Genomic DNA, 23,272 nt, shown 5'->3' with positions numbered 1-23,272 from the left:
CTGCAGCTTCCCCGCTCTGGTGGAAGGGAAGCTGCAGTGCTCTGGGAAGGCACAGGGGGTTCCCCAAGGACACAGGCTGAAGGCAAGGAGGCTGTGAAGCTGTGCAGGAGCTCAGCCCTTACCTGCAGGCACTGTGCTGCTGCTCTCCTCGCTCTCTGTCCTGGCTGGCTCCGAGGGCACGGTGGGCTGGGGCAGGGGTGGTGGAGGAGGCACTGGAGTTGGCATAGCAGGAGGTGGTGGGGGAGGAGGAGGGGGAGGAGGTGGCAACAGCTCAGCATCTTGAAGATCTGAAAGATGAAAGAAGTTGGATCTGAAGAGTCCCAGAGGATGGCACACTGAGAGCTTCAGCTCAGAGCTTCGCACACCTCAGCAGTGCAGCACTCCACCTGTGCACCATCTCCCAACAGCAGGCAGGGCCAAGGCAGAGGCTGAGATTCCCCTACTCTGCCCTCCCCAGCTGCATCCCACTGCACAGGGACATCCCACCAGGCTGACACGAGCCCAGTCCTTGCACGCTGTGCTCCGTCCTCCCTAGCCACACAGAGGGAGGTAAAGGGGCTGCAGTCAGGCCAGAACTTGAGCAGGTTGCAGCTTTCACTCAGGCCTAAGCCAGAGGTGCAACACCCATCACCCACCCAACATCCATCTCAAAATTTCTACCAAGGGGCTTTCTGCTCCATCTCCACTTTCTAGCAATCCCTGCCTTCCTCATTCACAGGGCCCTGGGATCAGGAATTGAAAATACCTGGTTGCAAAGGCTCTGCTGACTCAGTGTTGAAAGTAGGCAGCTCTGGAATAGCACTGCTGGGGGCAGAGGGTGCAATGCCAGGGCCCAGGTCAGCACTGTACATGAGATCTGCAGCGATGCCAGGCAGGTCTGGCAGGTAGGAGGGCACATCAATCTCAGGGACCTGGCCCAGATCTGGCACGTAGAAGTAATTTTCTGCAACCTAAAGAAAACCAAGCCAACAAGGTAATGCAGTTACTGTGGGAAGCAGTCTGGGCAGCAACTTGTGGTCCTCGTAACAGTGGCTGCTCACCAGCTACCCCTACACCTCTGTGCTCAAAGACTGCCTCCTGCAGAGGTGGAAACCCTCTCAGAGAGCTGAGCACAACCTTCTGAAATGTAAGCAGCTGTATCCCCACAGCTGCACCTCACCTGTCGGTCCAGCTGTCCCCTTTTGGTGATGGACAGAGGTGCATCAAAGAGCTTCTCTTCTGTCTCTGTTTCCAGAGCCACATGGGTCTTGGTCACTGCTCCAGCCAGAGGATCCAGGAACACGTATTTCTTATACCTGAGGGTAGAGAACAAGCATTTTAGTGATGCTGCCTTGAGAGCCAAGGCCAGAGAAAACAGAAGAAGGCCTTGGAAGCAGAGAGCTGACTTCACTCATAAAGGTGGAACCTGCTGGGCCCTCCAGGTTCCTTCTTTTAGCTCCATTTTCCCACTTTCCCCTCCACAAGCAGGAGGCAATCAGCCCACACCCTGCCAGTGCAGCACCCATTCTAAAGCAAAGCCCCAGGGTAGTGCCACCATGACCAAGCTGTCCCCTTTCCACCACCTGGCCTGAAACCATCCTATAGCCTGCAGCACTGACTTGTCACTCAAGGTCCAGGAGGAAAGACAAAAAGGAGAAATGATCCATGGCTCAGGAGAAGAAAGAGAAGGTTCAGCAGCTGAAAGCTCAAGAAGGGCTTAAAGTAGCTCTTCAATAAGAGCAGAAGGAAGAACCATGAGGCAAAGCCCAGTGGGAAAGGAAATTGCAGTGAGGGAGGTGGTGGAGATATTAAAGCAGAAAAAGCAGTAAAGTAATGTGAGGAATTATCAGGAGAAGAAGCAGCACCCAGGCCTGCACACAGGGCAGAAAAGGGCAGACGTGACAGCACACCTCAAGGCCGGAGAGAAATTACAGGGAGAATAGGAAAAACAAAGTCAGGAAAAGGAAGTGCAAAATTGGGTTGAAAGCAGGTGAGTAGTGATCAGGTGCAGACAAAATAAAATAACTGCTTCCACCCAAGGGAAAGAGTGGGGAAGGCAAGGTTCTGAGCTGGAAGCCAGTGGAGAGATACCAAACCCTGAACTATCAGGAGTCTGACAAGTAACATCCCCAGGAAAGCAAGCAGTTCCTGCTACCCCTGGGGAAGGGAAAGCTCCTCTGAGGACAAGCAGGGGCAGGTGAGCAGCACAGCACTGCTGCAGCTCTCACAGGTTCTCGGTGGTATTGAAGAGTAGCAGGGAGCTGAGGGAGCTGATGTTCCTGGGAAGGCTGCCAAGGCCTTCTTCCGCATCATCCTCCTGGTGAATTTTGGTGCTCACACACACAGGGAAATACTTGAGCTTTTCCTGCAAGAAGACAGATAAAAGGTGGTAAGACAGTAGGACCACAGCTGCTGAGGCAACTCTCCTCAGCCACCACAACCCACACTGCTGGATGCACCCTCTGGTCTGGGAACCCTACTGCTCCTTCTCTACCTCCCTTTGAGCTAGGAAGACCATGGACAACATTGCCACCCCAAAATCAGGACAAATCTCAGCAGTTCAGACTCCTGGCATGTGCTTTTGGTGCCTTGGATTGGTCACACTGAACACACATGATGGCAAAGATCCACCAAAATAAAACACCACTCAGGCTCTACAGTCAGAGGCAGGGATCAAGCACCAGACACTAAAAGGCTTTTGTTCCAGTGCCTCCAATTACGACACATTTTCACACAGGCAGAGCTCCCCACACATCTGTATCACCTCCCTTCTGCTGCCTTCACTTGATGTTTTAAGAGCTCTGATCCCACTGGTGGGGTATGCAGGGAAGGCAAAGGAAAAGGAGGTTAGCAAAGAACAGAGTGCCTGCACTAGGCAAGAGATCAGGCAGAAAGGAGTGCGCAGGGTGGAACGTGTGCCAGATGGTTTTGCAAAGCCTGAGGGATTTGCAGGAGTTTTCAACTCTAATGAACTGAAATCTTCTCTCTCTCGGTTCTAAAACTTCATGCATAATATATAGAGCTCCCTTTAGAGAAGGACTTATTGCATCTGAACTGTGTGACTTTTATAGAGCACAGGAGTTGCCATCCCACATAAGAGCAGTGTTTCAGCTGGTGTGACAGTGCCCAGTGCCACATGCTCTGGGGGGTGAAGCTCAACACCCACAGCACTGTTTGCTCTGGAGGGAGGAGAGGCATCAGTTATTGCACAGAGAGAGTTTGGGGTGAACAAACCTCCATTCCACACCCCTCTGTAGATCCCTGCTCAGCCCTTCACAACTCTTCACAGCTCTTCCTTCACAACTAGGGCCAGCAGCAGCTACAAGGCAGTCTCTGCTTCTACAATCTCTAAATATCAATTTAGATATTTTTGCCTACTTGCATCTATAAAAAAAAATAGGAAGTTAGATTTCTGGCTACCAGATTCAAGACTGAATCTGGTTAAATAACTGGTTTTCTTCTGCCACCAGAAGATGACCACTCCAAATACTCTCTACAACTTCCTACTGCCTCCCAACTTCCAGCATCCCTGTACCACCTTATTCTCTGAGTCCCTCTTCCCTCCTTGTCCTTTTATGGGAAAATGGAGACCACTGGTGGTTCAGTTTTTAGACCACATCTCAGAGACACAAGCAGTTCCTACTGATAGAAATTTCAGTCTTGAATGTGGTAGCCAGAAATCCAAGGGAATGGCTTAGTCACAGCTCAGTTAACCCACTAAGAGTTTATATGATGCTCTGAAACTACAAAATGCTATAAGAAAAGACCTGGAAGGTTTTGATTTAATTCACGTTCCAACTTGTGAAAAATACATTGAAATTAACACCTTCTATTTTTTTATAGAAGCAAATAGGCAAAAACATATAAATTGTTATTTAGATATTGTAGAAGCAGAGACTCAAAAATAAAAGTTCTTTTGATCATTAATATTCATTTCCCAACGTTTAATTTTTTAAGCATGAGGGAGTACTGACTTTTTTTTGCTAGAACTGCTCAGACACACTTAGCCCTCAAGTCATATATATATTTTTTAATTCTCTCTTTGTAGATTTCAGTTAGCACTGGAAGATTGTGCATCACTTTAAGGGTGTAGTGAGAAAGCAACCATTACCTACATTTACTTACAAGCCTCATCTAAGGCAGTTATAAAAGCACTAAGCAGGAGTATTCTGAAATGTGAAATGTAATCCTTTTAATTTAAATGCCATCAAAGTGCTAGTCTTATTTGAGTACTTAGATCTGTTCCGAAATTTGGAACGACTACACACTGTCAAAAATATCCTGCAACTGTGAACTCCACAAGTTAAGGTGCTATTTAAAAATTAGTTTTCTTAAAAGAACATTAAGTTCTTAAGCCAAAGTTCAGCAAAGTCATGGGGGATTCTTGAATGCTCAAATACCCCAGCCTGAGGTCTGGCACCTGGCAGGATCACACCCCCAAGGACACTGCATTTTCAGGCATTTTTCTTCCTAAGAACGTGCAGTTAAAAATATATAAAGTCACTCTGGTTCTTCAGTTTAATTAAGCACACATTCTTACAAAGGGAATTGGGGTGATGCACCAGAAATCCAACTCCCCCCACAGCAGTGGAATGCTGAGCTGGGAAAGCACTTCAAGATGAGCAAATGACAAAAACCTGGTTTAGCCTCCACAGGCTGTGGGGTGGAGGGAGCATGAAGAAACTCCAAGGAGGAAGCACTTTAAAATAAACTGCAGAACCACACACATTTCCAACTCAGTTGCTTGCCCCCCAGAGCAAAACCCCTAAAGGCTGAGCACAGGCTGCCAAAGTGACACGAGCAGAGTTTGCTCTCCTGATGGGGTGTTGTGTGCAAGTGGAGTTTAGCAAAGGCCACTGCGACTGCTCCCAGCAAAGAGGCCCTCATTAGAAGGGAAAACAGGCAGAGAGCCTCTGCTGAAAGCCCTGAATAATTGAGGAGGGCATAAATGCAAACATTTACTTCTCCCTGTCTCATTTCATCACTGCAAGGCACATCAGGCTCTGTGCTCAGCTATGGCCAAGAAGGGCTTGTCCCCCTGGAATGTGGTCAGAGCTTGATCACACTGAGCCCCACTCAGCTCCTCCATCCTTCACCAGCTGACAGCAGCATCCCCACCTCACAGGGAGCTGCAGGAGTGACAACTGCTGCACGAGGCAGGGTCAGCAAAGCCAGAGAAGATCAACAGTCCCAAAGGAGGATCAAAAGATGGGACACAGGAGGGGAGCAACAAACATCCCTGAGGGCCTGAGATAGAATCCCTCTGCTGATGGCAGCTTTAGTCTCAAAGGGTAGAACATGGCAATGGTTCAGAGACTGACTGGGACTGGAAGAGATGGCATCCCAGGCAGACACCAGCAGGTCCCACACAGCTCTGCCAGGACTGGAAAGAAGAAGCAGGAATCCTGCTCGAGTTTGCCAGCTGTCCATTCGGCCAGCAATCCTGCTTCCTTGGCCTGGCTGAAATATTCATAACTACCTCGCTGTGTGAGGTCTCAACTCCATTAACACTCAGGAAAGTTTAGCATGATAAATTATTCAGTGGCAGCTTTATTTTTGGCCAAGTCACACAAGGATGAGGAAGGAAGTCTCTTTAGGGGTGGAAAGCAGGGAAGTTGTTCTTAACCTGCTAAGAACAGCACATCTGCTACTCCTGACACAGCACATGCACAGCAACTTTTAAACTTTTAGCATGGCAACTCTTCCTCCTCTCCTTCCAACCCAGGGATAATGCCCAAGTGCAATGACTTCCTGGGATAGAAAAATGCTTTAATGAATGACTCCTTTTTCTTCTGATATACTCCCTTACCTTTCCTCTCTCACCAAAACTTATATCAGAGCCTTCAGAAATTATTTCCAAAACAACTGTGAGCCTGATCCCAGCAGCCAAAGCACCCAGCCTGATCTCACATCCTCACCACTGACAGGCCAAATGAAAATATGCCCATTTTGTCAAAGAGATTAACAGCCTCCCAGCTTCTCTTTGCTTGTCTTTCCCCAGGTCTGTTCTCCTCCTTACCTGCAGAGCTTTCTCATCCAGCAGTCGGTGTTTGCTCTGAATCTTGTGCCTTGGCCATTTCTGGTTAGCTGGGTCTTCTGCACCAGCAAAAATGGAGCTGTACTCCTGCAGCCGCTCCGGGGCTGGGTACTTGGCACTGGAAAATACCTGTGGAGGAACAAGGAGGGAATGAAAAATCCCAACAGCTAGGCCATGTAACAACACAGAAACACATGGAGTGAAGTAATCAAGCAATTTGTGCTGCTAGGGGGAATGGACAGCCATGGAGTTAACAGGCTCTTAAAGGCACAGACCCAAACATGCATGGGCTGCCTCTTCTGAAACTGGAATTGCCAAGCTTTTCTCTCTCTCTCTCTAAAAGTACTAGGAGATCACTGGCAAAAAAGCTTCCAGTGGCAGGAAAGGAGTTGGAAATACTGTATAAAATGGAGCAAGAATGGGGAAAGAAGGATTTTCACCAGTTTTGCATGGCTCAATGGGATTAACATGCACTAAGGGGAGGCTCTCTAACAGCAGCTTTCATTCAAATTACCAAAATATCTATAAGCCTGAAGTGTGAGGGCGTCAGGCTTAGCTCAGCACATGTCTTTTCTCTTTCTCGAGGAGCAGCAGGGACAGAAACCTATAAAGGCTACATAAAGCCTGGAGCTGTGTGGCTCATGGGTCCAAAATTCATCAATTGGCCAAGTCAGGAATGGGATTCTCATCACAATCCTGCTTAGCAGCAAGGCCTGGAGAGGTGAGTGGGCAGCAGCTGCAGCAGCCAAGCACCTTTTCTTCTCCAGAGCTTGCATAAGGAGTGAGGTGAAAGGAAGAAAGGAGGCCATGCAGCCTTTACTGAAGTCCCTACCTTAATAGCCTTCTTGCTGCCCTTTATCTTCTCAATCTTCGCTTGGGCAAGTGTGACTCTCTCCCCAATTGCCTGGAGCTGTGCCCGGCTGGCCTCCACCCGCTGAGAGATCCTAGGAGGCAAGAACACTTCCTAAATTGAAGAATCCAGAACCAGCATTTTTTTGGCAACAGTCAATGCCCAGCCCCTCAGAGAAAGTGTGAATCTCAGAGGACTAAGCTGTTTCATGGGGCAAAACTGCTGGTTGAGAGACACTTGTCTTCATCCTACTGAGAGCTTTAGGTACTCCAACATGAGGTAGGATTAGTCCACCACTCACACCTCGATGTTCCTGAGACTGAGGCACAGAAAACTGGCAACAGAAACAGTCACCTCCTCACAAGAGCCCTCCTTCCCCATGCATAACCAGCAGGTTCTCCCCAGCTTCAAGGTCAAAAGCTGAAAAGTCTTCTGAACCTTCACATTTGGTTCAGAATGAAGAACATTTTTATGGCTACATAACCCACTAGGAGAGAGAGCACTCCACTTCAGCAATGTTTTGTAGCAATGAGGTCCATCGGATCATTCTGTGCCTGTAAAAATCAATCTCAAGTATTGTCTTTAAATTCCACCAAAAGCCCCTCTTAGCTTCTGAGGAGAGAGAGCTCTCATGCTCTTTTCCTGCTCTGTCTGTATAATTCCCTGCAGTAACAAGTTTGAGATCAGCACTGATCCATGATTCCCAATTTCAAACTGTACCAAATCCATCTTTTCAAGTATTTCCACTTTGTGCAGCACATTCCCTATTATAGTATAGAAATATAAAGCCCCCACAATGTAAGTAGATAAAAACACCAAGTACAAGCAGCCATTCTCCTTGTACCATTCTGGAAAAAAAACCCACTTCTTTCTCTAAACAGCTTCAAGGATTTCTGTTTGTTTATAGCCATGCTCTCCTCTTCCTGGAGGCATGAAAAACCCTTCCTTATGCATATGGCATGATAGCACACAGCCTGTCTCTACCTCATTCTGTTTGGAGTGGGAGATGAGCAAAACTGAACCTCATGAGATTCTCCCTTTCCGAATTATTCTCCATTTCCCCATCCTTTTATTTTAAACACAGTCTAACAGCTTGTATTTTGTACCAACACTGAGTACAAATCTGTTCATGATTTCCTTCCCACACCCTCCCTCTGCCTCAGTGGAGTAAGTCCACATCACTTATACACTTGATAGGTTCTCAGAGTAGTTTCTGTTGTTCCTTTCAGTGTGCATTTCCTAGCACCTGTCTGCAGCAAATTTCATGTGTCAAAAGGCTGTCCCATTGCCTTGTTTCGTTCAAGTGGGAGATGCCTCTGAAGGACCTAAATCTTCCCTAACTGCTCTCACCAGCACATTTTCCCACCTCACAGTTCACCTCTTTTCTAGAAGTTTCATAATCGTATTGATTGGCACTATTTCCAGTACTGCTCCTGGGGCAGCTGACTATTTTTACTTCCTTCAAAGCTGAAAAAAAAAGCCAGTCATTTATTTCTGCTTTGCTGCTCTCCCTCAAATCAATGATGCAATTTTCTCTCTCACCTGTGAATAGACCTCTCTCCTAGAAGAACTCCACAAAGCTTTCCTGAAGCTCCAAATAAAAGCATGGTATCAATAGCCTTTTAGCCAGTACCCTGCTGACTCCCAGACACAATTTTCAGGATTCTCTCCCAGAAGGAAGTGCTAAGCAAATAGTTATGCAAGCTCAGGCCTGGAAAACAGTCATGTTCTCCCTTTCACTCCATGGATGTGAGTGGGAGCAGTGAGGCAAACACTTCCCTCACTCCCTTTCCTGCCCCATATTGTCCCCAGTGCTTTATCAGGTACCAACTTCTTCTTTTCCCTTCTCTCACTCAAATAAATAAAAAAAAACCCAGAGAAAGATATCCACAGCTTAATGCATCCCCACTGCCCACCAAATATAATCATAAAAGGAGACAATATCAGACAGACAGCCTGCTCCCAGCACAAGCTGGAGAATCCAGCTCAGGTGTTTGAAACCATGATGGATCTTCTCTGAGACACTCTGTACTTCCTCCTGTCATCTCCTGCTCTAGGATTTCACAAACCAAATCCCACTGACCTTAAGAGATCTGCCAAAAACCTTCACCTGAGGCAGTACAGCTGCAGGCCCACAGCACAGAAAGAATACACATCAGTCTAGAGAATTAATTTATTTGTTGCTGAACAAGAAAACTTTCAAAAAAAAATTAAACCCCCTCAATCCAACTAATCCAAATTCCATCACATGTACAGGCTCCTAGAAGTGCATGACTGTTAAGCACATACAGTTCAAGATACAGCTGTATGTGTTAGTTAGAAGAGACAATACATCATATTCTTACTGAAAAAACCCATGGAGAAAATCCCCTCATGTTTGATTTACTTTAGTATTTCTACTGCTGTGGAAACAACTTACTCAAAGGACTCAACTAGTTTTTGTAAAGAAAGGAAACAGGAAGGAAGGGATGGAGAGATGTGCCAAGGATTTCAGGGGCAAGTTAATAAAACCTCACAGCTCAGGCAGCCAAAACCACCACGAACATCTGAACCTACCCCTCACTTATTTTCTTAGTCATTGCAGTGTTATTTTGCTCTCAGTGCTCTTTTCTGCTCGAGAAATGCTTTTAGTTAAATTCAATGTGACTTTGGGGCTGCAAAGGAGCAAGGAGGCTAGAGCAAGAGCTCCTTTCAGTAGGATGTGCTTCATCCAGGACAAGTGAAAATGGGGTCTGTGGAAAAAAGAGAATATATCACCTACCTTTGAATGCTGGGCACTGAGCCAAATCAACCTTCCCCTCCCAGTGCTTTTCTTTGGGGAAGCAATACACGTGGCAGATTAAATCTATCTAGTGGATTATCTCTTAATCCATACAGACTTTTATTTTTTGATCTAAGCAGATATTAAAGCCAATCTTTCAGCTGCTTTGATTCAAGCTTTCACTTTGTCTTGTCCCCCTGAAATCTCTTTGCCCTCAAGCCCTCTGCACTTCACCCCCAACTTAGATCTTGTTTCTCCTCTGTCCTAAAGCCCTCATGCTGCTGCTTTAAGCTTCTCTCCATTTTACAGGCAATTTTCTCCAACACCCAGGGGGACAAGTTTCAGGAATATTTCCTCCCAGCTCCTGGGAGCCTCTTGAGGGCCTGTCTTGCTGGCTTACTATCCTCTGCCCCATCTGCAAAAATCAGATAATTTCCTCTTATTCCCTTTAACTCCTCTGATAAATCTCACATTTTGGTGAGATTCAGGCTACTGAAAGATCTCCTCTGCTGTGTCTATTTGTGATGGGAAAATTTATACTGTTTTCTTACTCCCATAGGAAAAAGATTTGAGGCATTAGGAGTCTGGCATCCAGGACAGTTGGCAGCACTGGCAATAATGCTACATTTGTATGCAAGTCTCCCAGCACTCCACAGTGTCAACCAAAAAAAAATTGTCATTTTTATCATCTACATTTGCTAGGAATCAGAGAGCATCAGAAAAAAAAGTTTAGAATCAGGGAAGGTTTACAGACAGGCTGACAGATTCCCAGAGAGGTGGCTGAGAAAGACAGAATTCAAGGAATTCAAGCTGTAAGGAAGCATCACAGCAGAGGAGACCCTTTGCTCTCTATGTTGAACACACATGTCACCTGGAAGTGACAGGGATGACAAAACTTCTGAAGTTGGAGAGAGACTAGGCAAGCTGCACACCAAGGTGAACAAGAAAGGTTAGGCAACAGAGGCTGGAGCAAACCTCTCCAGAATACCAAAGAACTCCAATTTCATGTCTGAAGTACAAAAGTAAGCGATCAACCAAGGAGAAAGAACATTACAGAGCAGAATGAGAAATGAAGTTGCACAGGAGGATAAGACGAAGTATTAAATTACTTTTCCTTAAAGGAGGGCTGTACACATCACAGCAAATCAGGCTGCTGGTCACCTCCCAGCCCAAGCTCCAAGCTTGAGAGACAGCAGGGGGATGCTTGGCATTGCTGTGCTAAACTTCAGGGTACATATAGTAAATTTATTCTATAAAACTTTGGCTTCTTGCCTGAAAGTCAAGCCGCCCTTATTTTTTTTTTTTTAATGAAGTGTGCTTTTATTAAATTCCTCCCTTTCTGCAGGAGGCATGGATAAGAAGGGATGGAGTAAACGCCATCTTCTTGTATTTTATTTTATTCCCAGGCTCTCCAAGCAGCAGCAGCAGGACAACAAGGGAAGAAAACAGTGTCAAAAATGAACACTGTGAGAAGCCCACTCCCTACTCCCACATAATGCTTCTGCCCCAGAATCTGGCAACATCTCAGCATTGAAATGGGGAGAGCAAAGGAAAGGCTGCTAAGACATTTGTGGCTTACAGTGATCCAGGGAAGGATTCAAAACCAGCTCACAAAGCCAGTTCACCTTAAAAGTTTGAAAGGCAAAAAGGAAAAATACATACTCTTACAAAGAGCTAAACACGTTCAACCACTCATTGAAAGATCAACTTGTTTGCTTTCTGCTCTTCTCTCTCCATATTTAAGCAGTTTTTAAAGTCTTCTTGTCTGAGTAAGTGTAATCAGAAACTGTCATCATACGCCATCTCTGACAGAAAGAAATCCCAAGTGAGGCTGTGTAATCAACGTTCCTTCCTCCATTAAAGGTTTGGGTATTATACTAATTAATGTTTATCTCCCTTTGATTGCTCCTCGAGCCTGATTTGCAGGTGTTTTTGCATATTGCCCTGCTCCTGTGATGCTGAATGGCTTGGCAGATTGGAGAGTGATCAAGGTTGCCAGGTTATCCTCAGCAGGATCTGGCATACATCACTCTCCACAGGTCATGTTCTCACACAAAAACCATTTCATTTTGATTTTTAAGCTCTCATTTCAAAAGGCACTCATGCTACTGTGAATTAAGTTTATGTAAAACTGGAAACTTAGAATTTTGACCTATCATCATAGCACCCTCCTCCTTCTTCCCCTGCAGCTTGTTCTCCTCTCCAGAAAAGCAGCTTCTCTTTTTTCCTTCATAGAAAAAGGTCACAAACAAGTTCCTCTTTAACCTTCCAATCTTTTTACTTGCCTCCCACCACTGACTGATCTAAAAACAGACGTGCTTTTGGTTTTTTTAGAAGAAATATATACTAAATAGAAAGTTTGTGTATACTAAGCAGAAAGTCTGTGTTTGCAAATAAAGCATACCATTAAATCTTAAACTCTACAGGCTGCTTTTGGTCAAACTACTTCTCTATTAATAGAGTTAATATTCATATACAACACAGGTTTACCATCACAGTGACAACTTTTGGGAAAGATGACTTTAAGGACTCCATTCCTTCTAAAAGAAGCAATGGGAAAATGGTTCTTTACCAGTACTGCTGGAGTTCTGCAGGTGACCTTTTGAGTTCCTCCCTTGGCAGTGGAATTGCTTCCCAAAGCAGCAGCCACAGGAAAAGTCTTGAGACATTAGGCAGCTGATGATATTCAGTATAGAATCTCAGAATAGTTTGGGTTGGAAGGGACCTTTAAAGGCCACCTAGTCCAATCCCTGCTAGCAGGGACATCTTCAGATGATCAAGCTGGTCAGAGCCTTGGCCAACCTGGCCTTGAATACTCTGAGCAACCTGTTCTGGTGTTTCACCAGACTCATCACAGAACATATTTTCATTAAATTTAGTCTGAATCTACCTGAAGTGCTTCCAGTTTTGTTTTTCTTCTTTTTTTTTTTTTAATCACTTGTGAAAGGACAGCTAATCCTGTTTGGACAGAATTTTACAAGCCTGTCAAAAGCAAATTTTGTTTCCATGTTGCTTGAATAGGTCATATTTGGCAGATAACTTGAGAAAGTGTTTTGGCACCTTGTAACCTCAAATTAATCAACTGTGTGTACACAAACATCAGGTTTCTCTTTCTCCCATCAAAGCTCCATTCTCAGACTAGGCAAAAGACCTTCCTCCCTGTCCCCAGTGAAAAGAAAATATGTATCACTACAGAGTCACAAGAAACACAAGCAGTGGAGAAATGCCCAGGTGACCCTGTGGTGAACTGACTCTGGGGTATGGAGAGCTAATGCCTTTAAAAAGATCTCAGATTCCTCTGCATCACTGAGGGTACTCTGCATGATTCTACACAATGTTTCTGTTACATGGCTCACTCTTAATCAACATTACGCTCCAGTTTCCTATCAGCAAGAATTACAGGAGACAGACCAGCCTGGACTGAAATATCTGATCTATGCCTGCTCCCAGGTGGGGCTGCAGGAGAAATTCATAATCCACCAGAAATGCTGTTTCTTCTGAGCTTCACCTGAAGTTAGCAACAGCAGGAGTTGAGCTGACAAGCAGCCACCCCAGCCCTTTTAGCCTGTGCCTCACTTGAGCCACAGATCCATCACCACGATCATGGGGGAGGAATGAAATTTGCAGAGCCTTCCTCCCCCCTGGCCAGGCAGCCAGGAAGTTATTCTTTATTCCTACCTTTCCCTTATACCTTCCAAGTCATTTTAAATCAGTTTTCTTGACCAAGGTAAGTAATACCAGTTCCACAAGTGTGCTAAGAACCAATTTAGTGATCATCCCTACAGGTCTTGCCAGAAAGGCTGAACAGATCAGGAAAGCTGAGCTCCCACTCTGTTGGGATGGAGGTTTTTCATATCATGACAGCACATAGCACAAACACTGCTCTCAGTCTGCTGATCTCACCAAAACAAGCCATTGTCATCAAGAATAAGAATACTAATCAAAATACGCCTGCCTCCAGAGCAGAAAATGATTGCTGGTGATAGGAGTTCACACCCTCATCGTTCTCCAAGAAAAGCACTGCTTTTCTTTGCATTTAATCAAATATCCTTAGAACTTCATAGCTTTTCACCCAAAGATCTCGAAGCAATTTCCAAGTGTTAATTAAGTCTCAGTTGCTTGTGAACCCAAGAGTGGAATCATTTGTCCCCTGGAACAAAGAAAACCTAGGAAAATTCACAGTACAGTCTCAGCAGATCAGATTTTCAGTCCATACTTCACTAACTTGAACAACTTTGCATTAATTCATAGGAGTTAGCACACACCTTTCAGCAGTTGCTTAATTTTCCATTTTACTGAGTTTAAGGCCACCTGTGCAAGTTATTCTGCCTTTTTCAGTGCCTCCCCATTGCCAAATCCATCCCACTACAGCTCTCCAGAATAAACTACAACCAGCAAGGACTGACACAAAACACTGACCATTCTCTCACCACCACCGTTTCTTTCTTGGGATCCAGAATGTCACCTCCACCCACATTTAAGACACTTGTTTACAAGCAAAATGTTTTTGCATTGACTTAATTTTCCCCACTTCCAAGTAGCTGATGGTGAAATTTGACTTGCAGACCACAAGCTGAACCCTTCAGTCCCCTTTTCAATAATGCATATTTAAGAGCTGTCATTTACAAGCTAGTGCTTACTCTATCAAAACTGCTCTCCTGCAGAACTGGACTCAAATATTCAGGAGAAGGAAAGCTTAAATGAGATGAAGGACATGCTACCATAAAATAGTCTGTTTCAAAGGTAAATGATCATTTGTCATCAGATCCTTGGTAAATGACCAAACTAAAATTTGAAGCATGACTTGGGGTATCCAGAGCACTTTGTTTCACACTCCATACTATGTCTGCTCATCATGTTTGTTGCAGTGAGCCTTGCACATTCAACAGCTTCTGTTTCCTTCTCCTCATCCTTCAGTTAGATACTTCTGCCCATGCAAACATTGACTTTTGCTGCTTCTTCCCTGCAATGACCTTGTCCAGCATCCTGGGAGGACATGTGTCGATTCCCCAAAATTTTGCTACAATTAAAACAAGCCCAAGCACATAAGATACACTTTCTCAGAAACAGTTACCAGCCCTTTGCCAGTTACAAAAGCTCCTTACTAACTTAGATTTTCCCTTTCTCACCCTTGCTTTTAAATTCAGCTTCTCTTTACAGATCTTCCTCTTTCAAACCAGGCCTCCTTCCCTTAAAGGAAAGATTTCTTTACATATTTTTGCAAATGTTTTTTATTTCATAATATTTACTCTTCAGGAACAGAGGTTGTTTAGTGTTACTTCTTCATTTTCCTACAATCAATTGCAGTCACACTCAAATCTCAAAAGGCACCTTCTATGATATACCCATCAACAAGCTAATTTGACTGTAAGTGCTTCTTCAACAAATTAGAACAACTCTTGATGACACCTTATCCATCTAACACCTTTCCTGAGTGATTACAGCACTACTGTCTCCAAAAGCACTGCTCTGTCTCAACTGTCAGTTGCATTTACACCTAAATCTTATAACCTTCCCCAGTTGCAAAACCCAGTGACAGCACCACAGCAAGTCAGAGAGAAGCACCATGGAAAGGGAATTTAATCCTCCAGTCAAGTGTGAAGAACAGACCTTTGGCACTGGTGTTCCTCCCCCAGCTCTCCCCTCATTTTGCACACTCCCACTTCCACAGCAGTGAGCCTGTAATACACATTTCAAGCCACTCAGTGTTATTTTTCCAGACAGTTTTCTCCATGCTACATCCCTAATGGAAGTCATGCCTGTAAAACAAAATGACTTATTTGAATCTCTTCCTCCAGGCCTGACTGAATACACAAAAGTCATCCATAGGAACAGAAAATTACTCCAGCACATGTGTGAGTCTCCAGTGTCTGAAGCTGGTTGAGAAGGTAGAGTTATCAGTTTGGGTAATAAATGAATAACATGGCAGTTATGTCAAGAACATTGGGAGTGGGAGAATCCCACAGTATTGCTGAGAATGTGGGCTAAGAAATAAGGGAACACTTCTGCTGTGAGGCACACACTGATCTGTTGCTATGATCTGCCTCTCCTTGCCTATTTCCAGAGAGTAACAGCCACAGCCATTTGTGGTCAAGGACTGTGGGGCAAAGAAACGATTCTCTGGATGGGGAAGTTCATAATATCTTTGCCAAAACCCTCTTAATTAACTGAGATTTATCGCTGGACAAAATTAGCTCACAAGAACCTGAAAGCTGCTGCTCAATATTGAATTTTCTCCAACAAGGCACAGAGTACAAACAAGAGACTTCCCTGTCAGGATTAAAAAAAGCACAAACTAAAATAAATCCACAATTCATATGTACCAAAATTACCTTAGTTTCTCCTTACTGTTTGCCTTTCCTATTGCACATGCCATCTGTTTGGATCAAACTGTCTCATATTTCCACAAGATATTCCACTACCACTGTAAGAATAGAAAGAATCTTCTCCAGAGCTCCATGAAGTCTGAAATTGTCGTGTGCCTCCTCTTGCTTAGCAGCTTTGAGACCAATTCCAGAAGGAGGAGGACATCTCTCCTGCAATTTTGCACAGATCAGATCCCACCAAATCTGAAGGATTTTAGCAGCATCCAGAAAGAGTTGTGACCTGGTCTCTTGCAGAACAGTCACTCTTTCTGATGGTGTAGGATGCCAGCAACCCCCAACCTTCCAGGCATGCTGATCTCACCCTCATGTCACCTCCTAAAGTCTTCTTCCTACAGTCTGGGAACCTCTCTGAAGTTACATCTTTACAAGCTGTCAAAGTTAGCTTCCAAAGGATCATGGCAGCCAAAACAAATGAATGGTGCCTTACAAAGTGTGTGCTACACTTAAAAGGAAAATAAATCCACATTACTTGGACGTACATCTACAAGAATAACAACTATCTGCAGGCAAAATGGCTTCACCCTACTCCATTTCCTCATGTCTGCAGGATATTCTACTCACTCTTTACTCAGTGCTTCTGCTTAATCTTCCTGGCAGCAAATGACTGCTCCTCCAGCCTCTCAAGAGAGGTACCTGAAACTGAACTAGACCCAGCATCCTCTTCCAGATGACCTCTGGGACAACTTCAAAGTGCCATGAGGTGCCTTTTTGTTAAATCAGAGTCATAACACTCACATTAAAATTGATTTTCTGAGTGTCTTGGTGCCAGCTCACCTGCATGGTGAGCCATCCCAGTGCACTTTCTCTCCCTGGAAAGAGCCAAGCCTTGCAGGCAGCAGAGGAACCAACACAATGCAGTGTCCAAGCTGCATCCCAGAGCCCCATGGCACAACTCAGCACAGCTTGCAGCAAGACTCTTCCTGGCAAGTTTCCTTTCCACAGACCTCCTGAATTAAATGCATTTACACTGATATATTCATTCCCTCACTTCCATTATTGATCATCATGACTAATCACAGTAATAAGTTTAAAACAAGGAGGGCTTTAAAACACCCAAATGCACCTAATGATTAAGATTTTGTCTGTATTTTCAATTTCAGGACTACTCAGCTCTGCTCTTGTTCTAAACATCCCTCAAGGCTCTGCTGCCCAGCCAGCTCCTCCTTACCTTCCTTATCACACCATTACCAGATTTCTTCCTCACCCCTAACAGCATTTCCACAGTGCTTTTGTTTTCCAGCTACAGTTTTCAGAAGTGCAGCTCTAAATAAACTTTTGTTTAATATTAAAGCCCTTTTCAAATATGTAATATGAAATCAGTTTGAATCCAACTGGGGAGGAAACAGGATACATTGGTTTAGCAAAATATTATTCCAGACAAGCAAAAGACACTGAATAAAGATTTTAAAAAATAACAACCAGAAATTATCCTATAAACTGAATAAAAGAAGTGCAAGGATAAGAAATTTTGTACACTGGACAACTTGGGGTTGGATCCCAGGAAAGGAAAACAGGATCTTGATAACAACATTCCAATCCCAAGTATTTGATTTCTTTCTACTGCTGTAACACTCCATGAGATAACTTGCAAAAGCAATTTTCCACAAATCTATTACCAAAAGTGAACACTTTGAATAGCAAACTGACAATACTAGAGATTATTAACATTTCCTGCCAACACAAACTCCTCAGAAACTGAGAAATCCCAAAGGACAAACCTACCTAACTAGGGGGGCATATCAGGAAATCTAAACCCATCATCTATTTCAAGTACTTATCACAACAACATTGCAGTAAAATATTCCACAGCACATGATTCCAACACAAGCTCCCACCCAGAAAATGCTGGTAATGAGAAAACAAATAGATGAAAGACTACTGTTAATTGAGTGTTTAAATTTGTCGTCCCACCTCCTGTGACTAAAAATCCTTCTCAAAAGTCTAGGAGTTAAACTCAAAGAGATGTTATGTCAGATTGCCTATGTTAGAATATTTATGTTTTAAGCAGGAATGGTATGCTGTCCAAGGCTGGGGATGCTCTGGGTCTCAGCCATAGTGCACTTGTGGTTTTGCAGCTGCACATCCCTTGATTGTCTATGAACTAACAAACTCTGCAGTGTCTCATTCACCAAGTACCTTGCCACAGTTAAACTTAAGAGCAATTAGGCTTCTTTGAGAATGATTAGAAAGAAGAGAGGTTGGCAGAGACTTGTCACATGGGTTATTTCCCAAATTGCCCAAAAAGGGGGAAAGAGGAGGAAAGCTCCTTTTATTTTCTTCTAATTCCCTAAATGGAAAGGTGTCTTTCTTGTGTCATCTTGACACATCCATTTTAAAAATTCATACTCAATTGTCACGTCAGCAACAATTCTGAGCAGAAACTTTGATTAGCTAAAATGAAAACAAAGATCTAATTGTGGAAATTTTCCTTTTTTCAGAGAGTCAGAGACACTTTCACTCCACCTTCAACAAACTACAGATTGGCTTGCCACTCTCAAAAGCACTGTAGCAATCCAACTGTTCCCACAAAACAAGCTCAGAACATCTGTAGTGCTGAAGTAATGAGTTTGACACACTCAGCCAAGTCTCCCACAGTGAACAAGTTTCCTCTCCATCAGCACTGCAAGCTGCTGTTTTGCAGATCAGAACAGTCAGCTTCCCCAGATAAGGCAGCTCCTTCCTGGAAATGGAAGACAGAGCTGCCTTATCTCAGGAAAGGGAAGATAAAAGGTCACTCTTCACTAAGTGGCAAAGTTCTCACCTTGAAAGCTTTGCCCCTTGATTGACATGGAACAACCAAGGTCATGGAACTTCTAATCAGATGCCTGCATAATTACTAAATCGCTATTAATTATATCAGAGAGCCAAGACCTCAGAGGAAAGGCAAAGCAAACAAAGAACCCAATGAAGCCTCTGTTGTTGGAGAAAATTGGTAATTAAAAGTCATGAGTGCACCAAAGAGTGAGGGAACAGCATCACAGTCACTGCTCAGTACTCAGGAGTGACTTGCATACAAAGCAGCAGGCTTGTCTCCCTAGGGAAATTACAGGGTACTGTGTTAGACAGCAGTGAGGAGAGAAAAAATAGAGACAGAGAAAGAACAACTCCTGTATTATCAACAACTTTATTTGCCCCACAGAGAGGGACAGCACTGCCAACCAGCCCCAAGTCTGAGAGGTGCTTCCCACATGTTTATGGCAGCTCTAGAAAGCCTTCTCCCAGCCTTAGATCATGAAGTTCCCCTACTGCAAAAAGCACAAAAAAGGAGACCTTGTGTTCAGCCTAATCCAGCCCACACAGCCCTTGTCCAAACAAACACTATTCCAGTGGAAAGCCTTTATTTCTCTCAATGATCCTCAAAGAGCTCAGCCTTACTGACTGCTCTTTCCCTAGAGGCTGCTCTATAAAGTATCACTATCAAAAACCAAAGAACTTCCATCTACCCCTTAAAAACCCTCCAAAACTCACAAAAAGACAGAATGCCATGATGCTCACACCATGATAAATTAAACTATATAGTCACAAGACCTGCTGAAAGCAAGGCATGTGCTTTTGCAAATTAGACTATGAGAAGATAAAGGTTGCTCTGTTTCCATACCAGTGATACTACAAACCAATTCAGAGCACTGAGATGCTGAAGATGGCCCTGTATGGAAAAAAGCACATTATCTACCATCATGTGCAAGCAAACACAAGAATCTCTCTACTCTCCTCAGTCTTATAGATCCAATCCTAAAGATGATCATATGCAAGAGGTGCCAAGTATGGACCAAATCCTTGAAGAAATGGGCTTAGATGGATTATGATGCTGTGGCAAGAATCCCAATCTCATGCACTCAGCCCTTCCAACACACAAAAAGGGAAGTGCAAAACACCAGAAGCCCAAAGAGAACAGTTTGTACATCCCAGAGATCTGAACAAAGAGGCTTTTTCTACCTCACTGCTTCAAGTACAATGACTCAAAAAGACGTATCTTCAACACACTCTAAATAACAAAGCCTCTCCTTTGATACATGAGCAAGAAGGAATAAAGGATAAGTGCAGCAGAAGCAGTAATGCAATTTGTGGAAGTCTGCCACTGAATAAAAAATTAATAACCAACAATCTCTGGCTAACTGCAGCCATTTCATTATGCTTAACTTTGACAGACTCAAATCTAATAAACTCGTATTGAAGTGCATCTGGTCCTCTTTTATCCCTTTTTCTGAACTTCCATTGCTTACCAACACAATGCCCTTTCACTGCTGCAACCTGATCACAGCACTCTTGTTTTGTAAAGCTGAATAATAAGCACCCAACCCCCCAGGAGAGCACTTTACCTGTTGAAGATATCGCCTGATACCTTTTGCAGATACTGAAGTGCATCTGCCACCTGCTGCACAGCCTCCTCCCTGCGTAGGTCTGGCTGGATCAGGGGCACTGAGTATGGCTGCCCTTCCAAAAAGTGCTTCTGGGCTACTGTGGCCATTGTACCTAAAGGAAAGAACAAATAGGTCATTACAGTAAACATGCTGCCATTTTATCACAGCAGTTATTCAGGGAGCTCTATCTTCCGCTCCACTAATTATTTTATGAAAGCGTTTGCCACAGAATTGGTGTGCTGAGGAGAAAAGCGTAAGTAGTGAGGTTGACATATTGGATTTTTAATAAATTCAAGGCAGCTACAGTGAGGTGGGAGCCTCTTGCTTCTCTGACTGTTCTTGGGAACTATAATTTTATTTTAGCATGCTACTTAACAAATCTCTGCTCGGTACTGTGCTGAAAACAAAGACCAACTTAGAAACAAAGTCAGTCCAGGGTGGCAATGACTTGTCAGAAACCACCCTACCCCCTCCTCCCTTTCCTCATATTCCATGTGGATGTATTTCAGGTCAGCCAACCCCATTAGTAAAAGGCAGTATTTCATCTTACACTTCTGCTCCAAGAAACACACCGTCAGTCCCTTCCAAGAACAGCAGGCATGAAATTACAGGGCATGCATGTGCTCACAGCCCCTTGCTCCAAGTAGGTTAATGAGAGTTCTTCCATTCTGAGATTCCCAGGAGCTGCTTGTTGCTTCTGGTGACTGGATTTGTCCTTAGTAACTATCTTGAAAGAAGCCTCCTTGTTTTAGAATCCTTTCACATCTCAAACCTCACCAGTCACCAAAATGTTTCACATGTGTGCAACTTTAGAGAGGTCCTCACACATTCTTTCAATTCCATATCTTGCTTCACAAAATGAAGAGGTAACAGCTTAGACTGCAGCCATTTCTGGAGATTTAAGAAACACCATCTACCCTGTCCAAATTTGACCTTCAAGATGATACAACAGTAGGGTAGGAAAAGCTTTCTGTACATGAGATGTGGCTGTTATTTGAAGGGTATTCTTTTGGGATGTGGGATTGTTTTGGGATTTTTTTTGGTGGGGATGTTTAGTAATGAATCATATGAGATGTAAGGACACGTAGAAGCCTTTCCACAGTTAACAAATTTGCAAGATGAAGCCCATCCATTAGAGAGCTGGCTCTGCTGCCAGTCTAGGAAGCCTAGACCTATTCTGTTTCATTTCATGCATCACTGGCAGCCAGACTCTGTATCTGCACTCTTTAGCAGCAATGTTTACACACTGATTAGTCTTCTTGACTGGGCCTACTCAGCAGACAGGAAATTATTATTTAGAGCTGTAAAGCATACAAGTTAATCTGAGAGGAGTACAGCTAATTTTGAGACAGCAGTTTTTGATCTGCTGACCACAATCAAGCTTGAATCCTTTTCCATTCAAACCTACTATTTGACTGTCACACAGAACAAAGCAGTCAGATAACACAGCAAGGACGTGGTTAGGAGTTGCTCTGGCCCCAGCAGCAAAAGGAGTTTGTGATCCTCCCTGCCACTGGTCACAGCTCTGCTGTTGCATCAGTGCTGCTGATGTTTGGGATGCCTATTTTTAACTCAAATCAGTTCAATGACCCAATTTGCTGCAGCCAGATAAACAGCTGTAATTGCCCAGTCATGACGCATAGTGGGAAGCAGGGGCAAGAAGGAAACTTCTCAAACTTGCTTTATTATCAAAACCATTCCTGTGTAAAGGTAATCCTGACAAAGCCAAGCTTTTCACCCCTTGAGGCCAGATGAGATTATACAGCCCCAATATGATCTCTCAGACTCTGACCAATCCTAATTCTTCTAGTGACCTTTCTAAAACCAAGCTCAGTCCAGCTGCTGACAGATGTTCACATGCAGGAGCAGTGTGCCTCTAGCTACTCCCAAACCATTTCTTTCCCTGCAGAGAGAAGCTCCAGACTGCATTAAAAAAAAACAAAACAACAAAAACAAACCAAAAAACTGCTGCATAATAGAAATATGTCAACTCTTCCACCCTATCCAATGGGTGCCAAGCCATCATGTAACATAAACAACGAAGGTGCAAAGAAACTGCTTATATCTTACATATGGAAGGGAATTCCAGCAAAGCAACAAACTGCTTCCAATATCACTCCAGAATTTTACATAGGGAGCTGGTGTGTTTCAACAGGAAGTACAGCATGCTGGAATGATGACAGCTGGCAAGAAATCCTCTGACGCTACAGTGAGAAATGGACACACGTGCCCAAAGCAAGAATGAGTCACAAAAGCAGATGTCAGATCACCCAGGAGAGTTAATCATTAGTGCTGTGACCACCAATGGGTCACACAAGGAAGAAGAAACAGCAATTCAGAGCTTCATTTTTTTGTGATCAAAGAGGCTCTGGAAAAGAGCTGCAGCATCTGGGGGCCCCAGCCATTCTTTATTCAATTATTTTTTCTATGTCAACTTTCATGATCAAGACAAATATGCTTTGGTGTTATATAACAACCTCATTCACTTTATTAAAGTAAAACAAAGAGAAGAAGGTTGTTTTCTCACTGCACCACCTGCTTCCAAGTGCTATGTCCTGATTTGGAAGTTCTGACTAGAGCTACTGACTGCTCAGATTTGCACTTCTGCCTTAAGCTGTCTGTGCCTTTCACCTCAGGCAAGCTGGCTAAAGCTCCTCAGGGCTGGTGGCTGTCCCTTTGCACTCAAAGCTGCTCTCTCCCTCTCATTTCCAACACTCACACTGGCAAAAGCTTTAGCAGCAGTGGGAAAGGCAGAACCAGCAGTGGGAAAGGCAGAATCAGGAGTGGGAAAGGCAGAATCAGGAGTGGGAAAGGCAGAATCAGGAGTGGGAAACGCAGAATCAGGAGTGGGAAACGCAGAATCAGGAGTGGGAAACGCAGAATCAGGAGTGGGAAACG

At 44.0% G+C, this 23,272-nt stretch overlaps 1 protein-coding gene across 5 annotated transcripts in view; it reads right to left on the bottom strand.

Annotated features, from left to right (window-relative positions):
• WASHC1 (WASH complex subunit 1) overlaps nucleotides 1–23,272 on the bottom strand; it is a 31,067-nt gene that overhangs the window by 1,708 nt on the left and 6,087 nt on the right. For all 5 annotated transcript variants that reach the window (XM_085049440.1, XM_085049438.1, XM_085049441.1 and 2 more), the window contains 7 exons: nucleotides 20,333–20,486; nucleotides 6,849–6,960; nucleotides 5,999–6,145; nucleotides 2,208–2,344; nucleotides 1,160–1,295; nucleotides 746–950; nucleotides 123–287 (listed from right to left, as the gene is read on the bottom strand). In XM_085049440.1, coding sequence (XP_084905566.1) covers nucleotides 123–287; nucleotides 746–950; nucleotides 1,160–1,295; nucleotides 2,208–2,344; nucleotides 5,999–6,145; nucleotides 6,849–6,960; nucleotides 20,333–20,481 — 1,051 coding nt within the window. In that variant the 5' untranslated portion in view covers nucleotides 20,482–20,486. The remainder of the gene's footprint in view (nucleotides 1–122; nucleotides 288–745; nucleotides 951–1,159; nucleotides 1,296–2,207; nucleotides 2,345–5,998; nucleotides 6,146–6,848; nucleotides 6,961–20,332; nucleotides 20,487–23,272) is intronic.

This window comes from Lichenostomus cassidix, chromosome 1Ab (assembly GCF_008360975.1).
Source record: "Lichenostomus cassidix isolate B80296 chromosome 1Ab, HeHo_3.0, whole genome shotgun sequence".
Taxonomy (NCBI): Eukaryota; Metazoa; Chordata; class Aves; order Passeriformes; family Meliphagidae; genus Lichenostomus; species Lichenostomus cassidix.
This window is presented reverse-complemented; position numbering and strand designations above follow the sequence as displayed.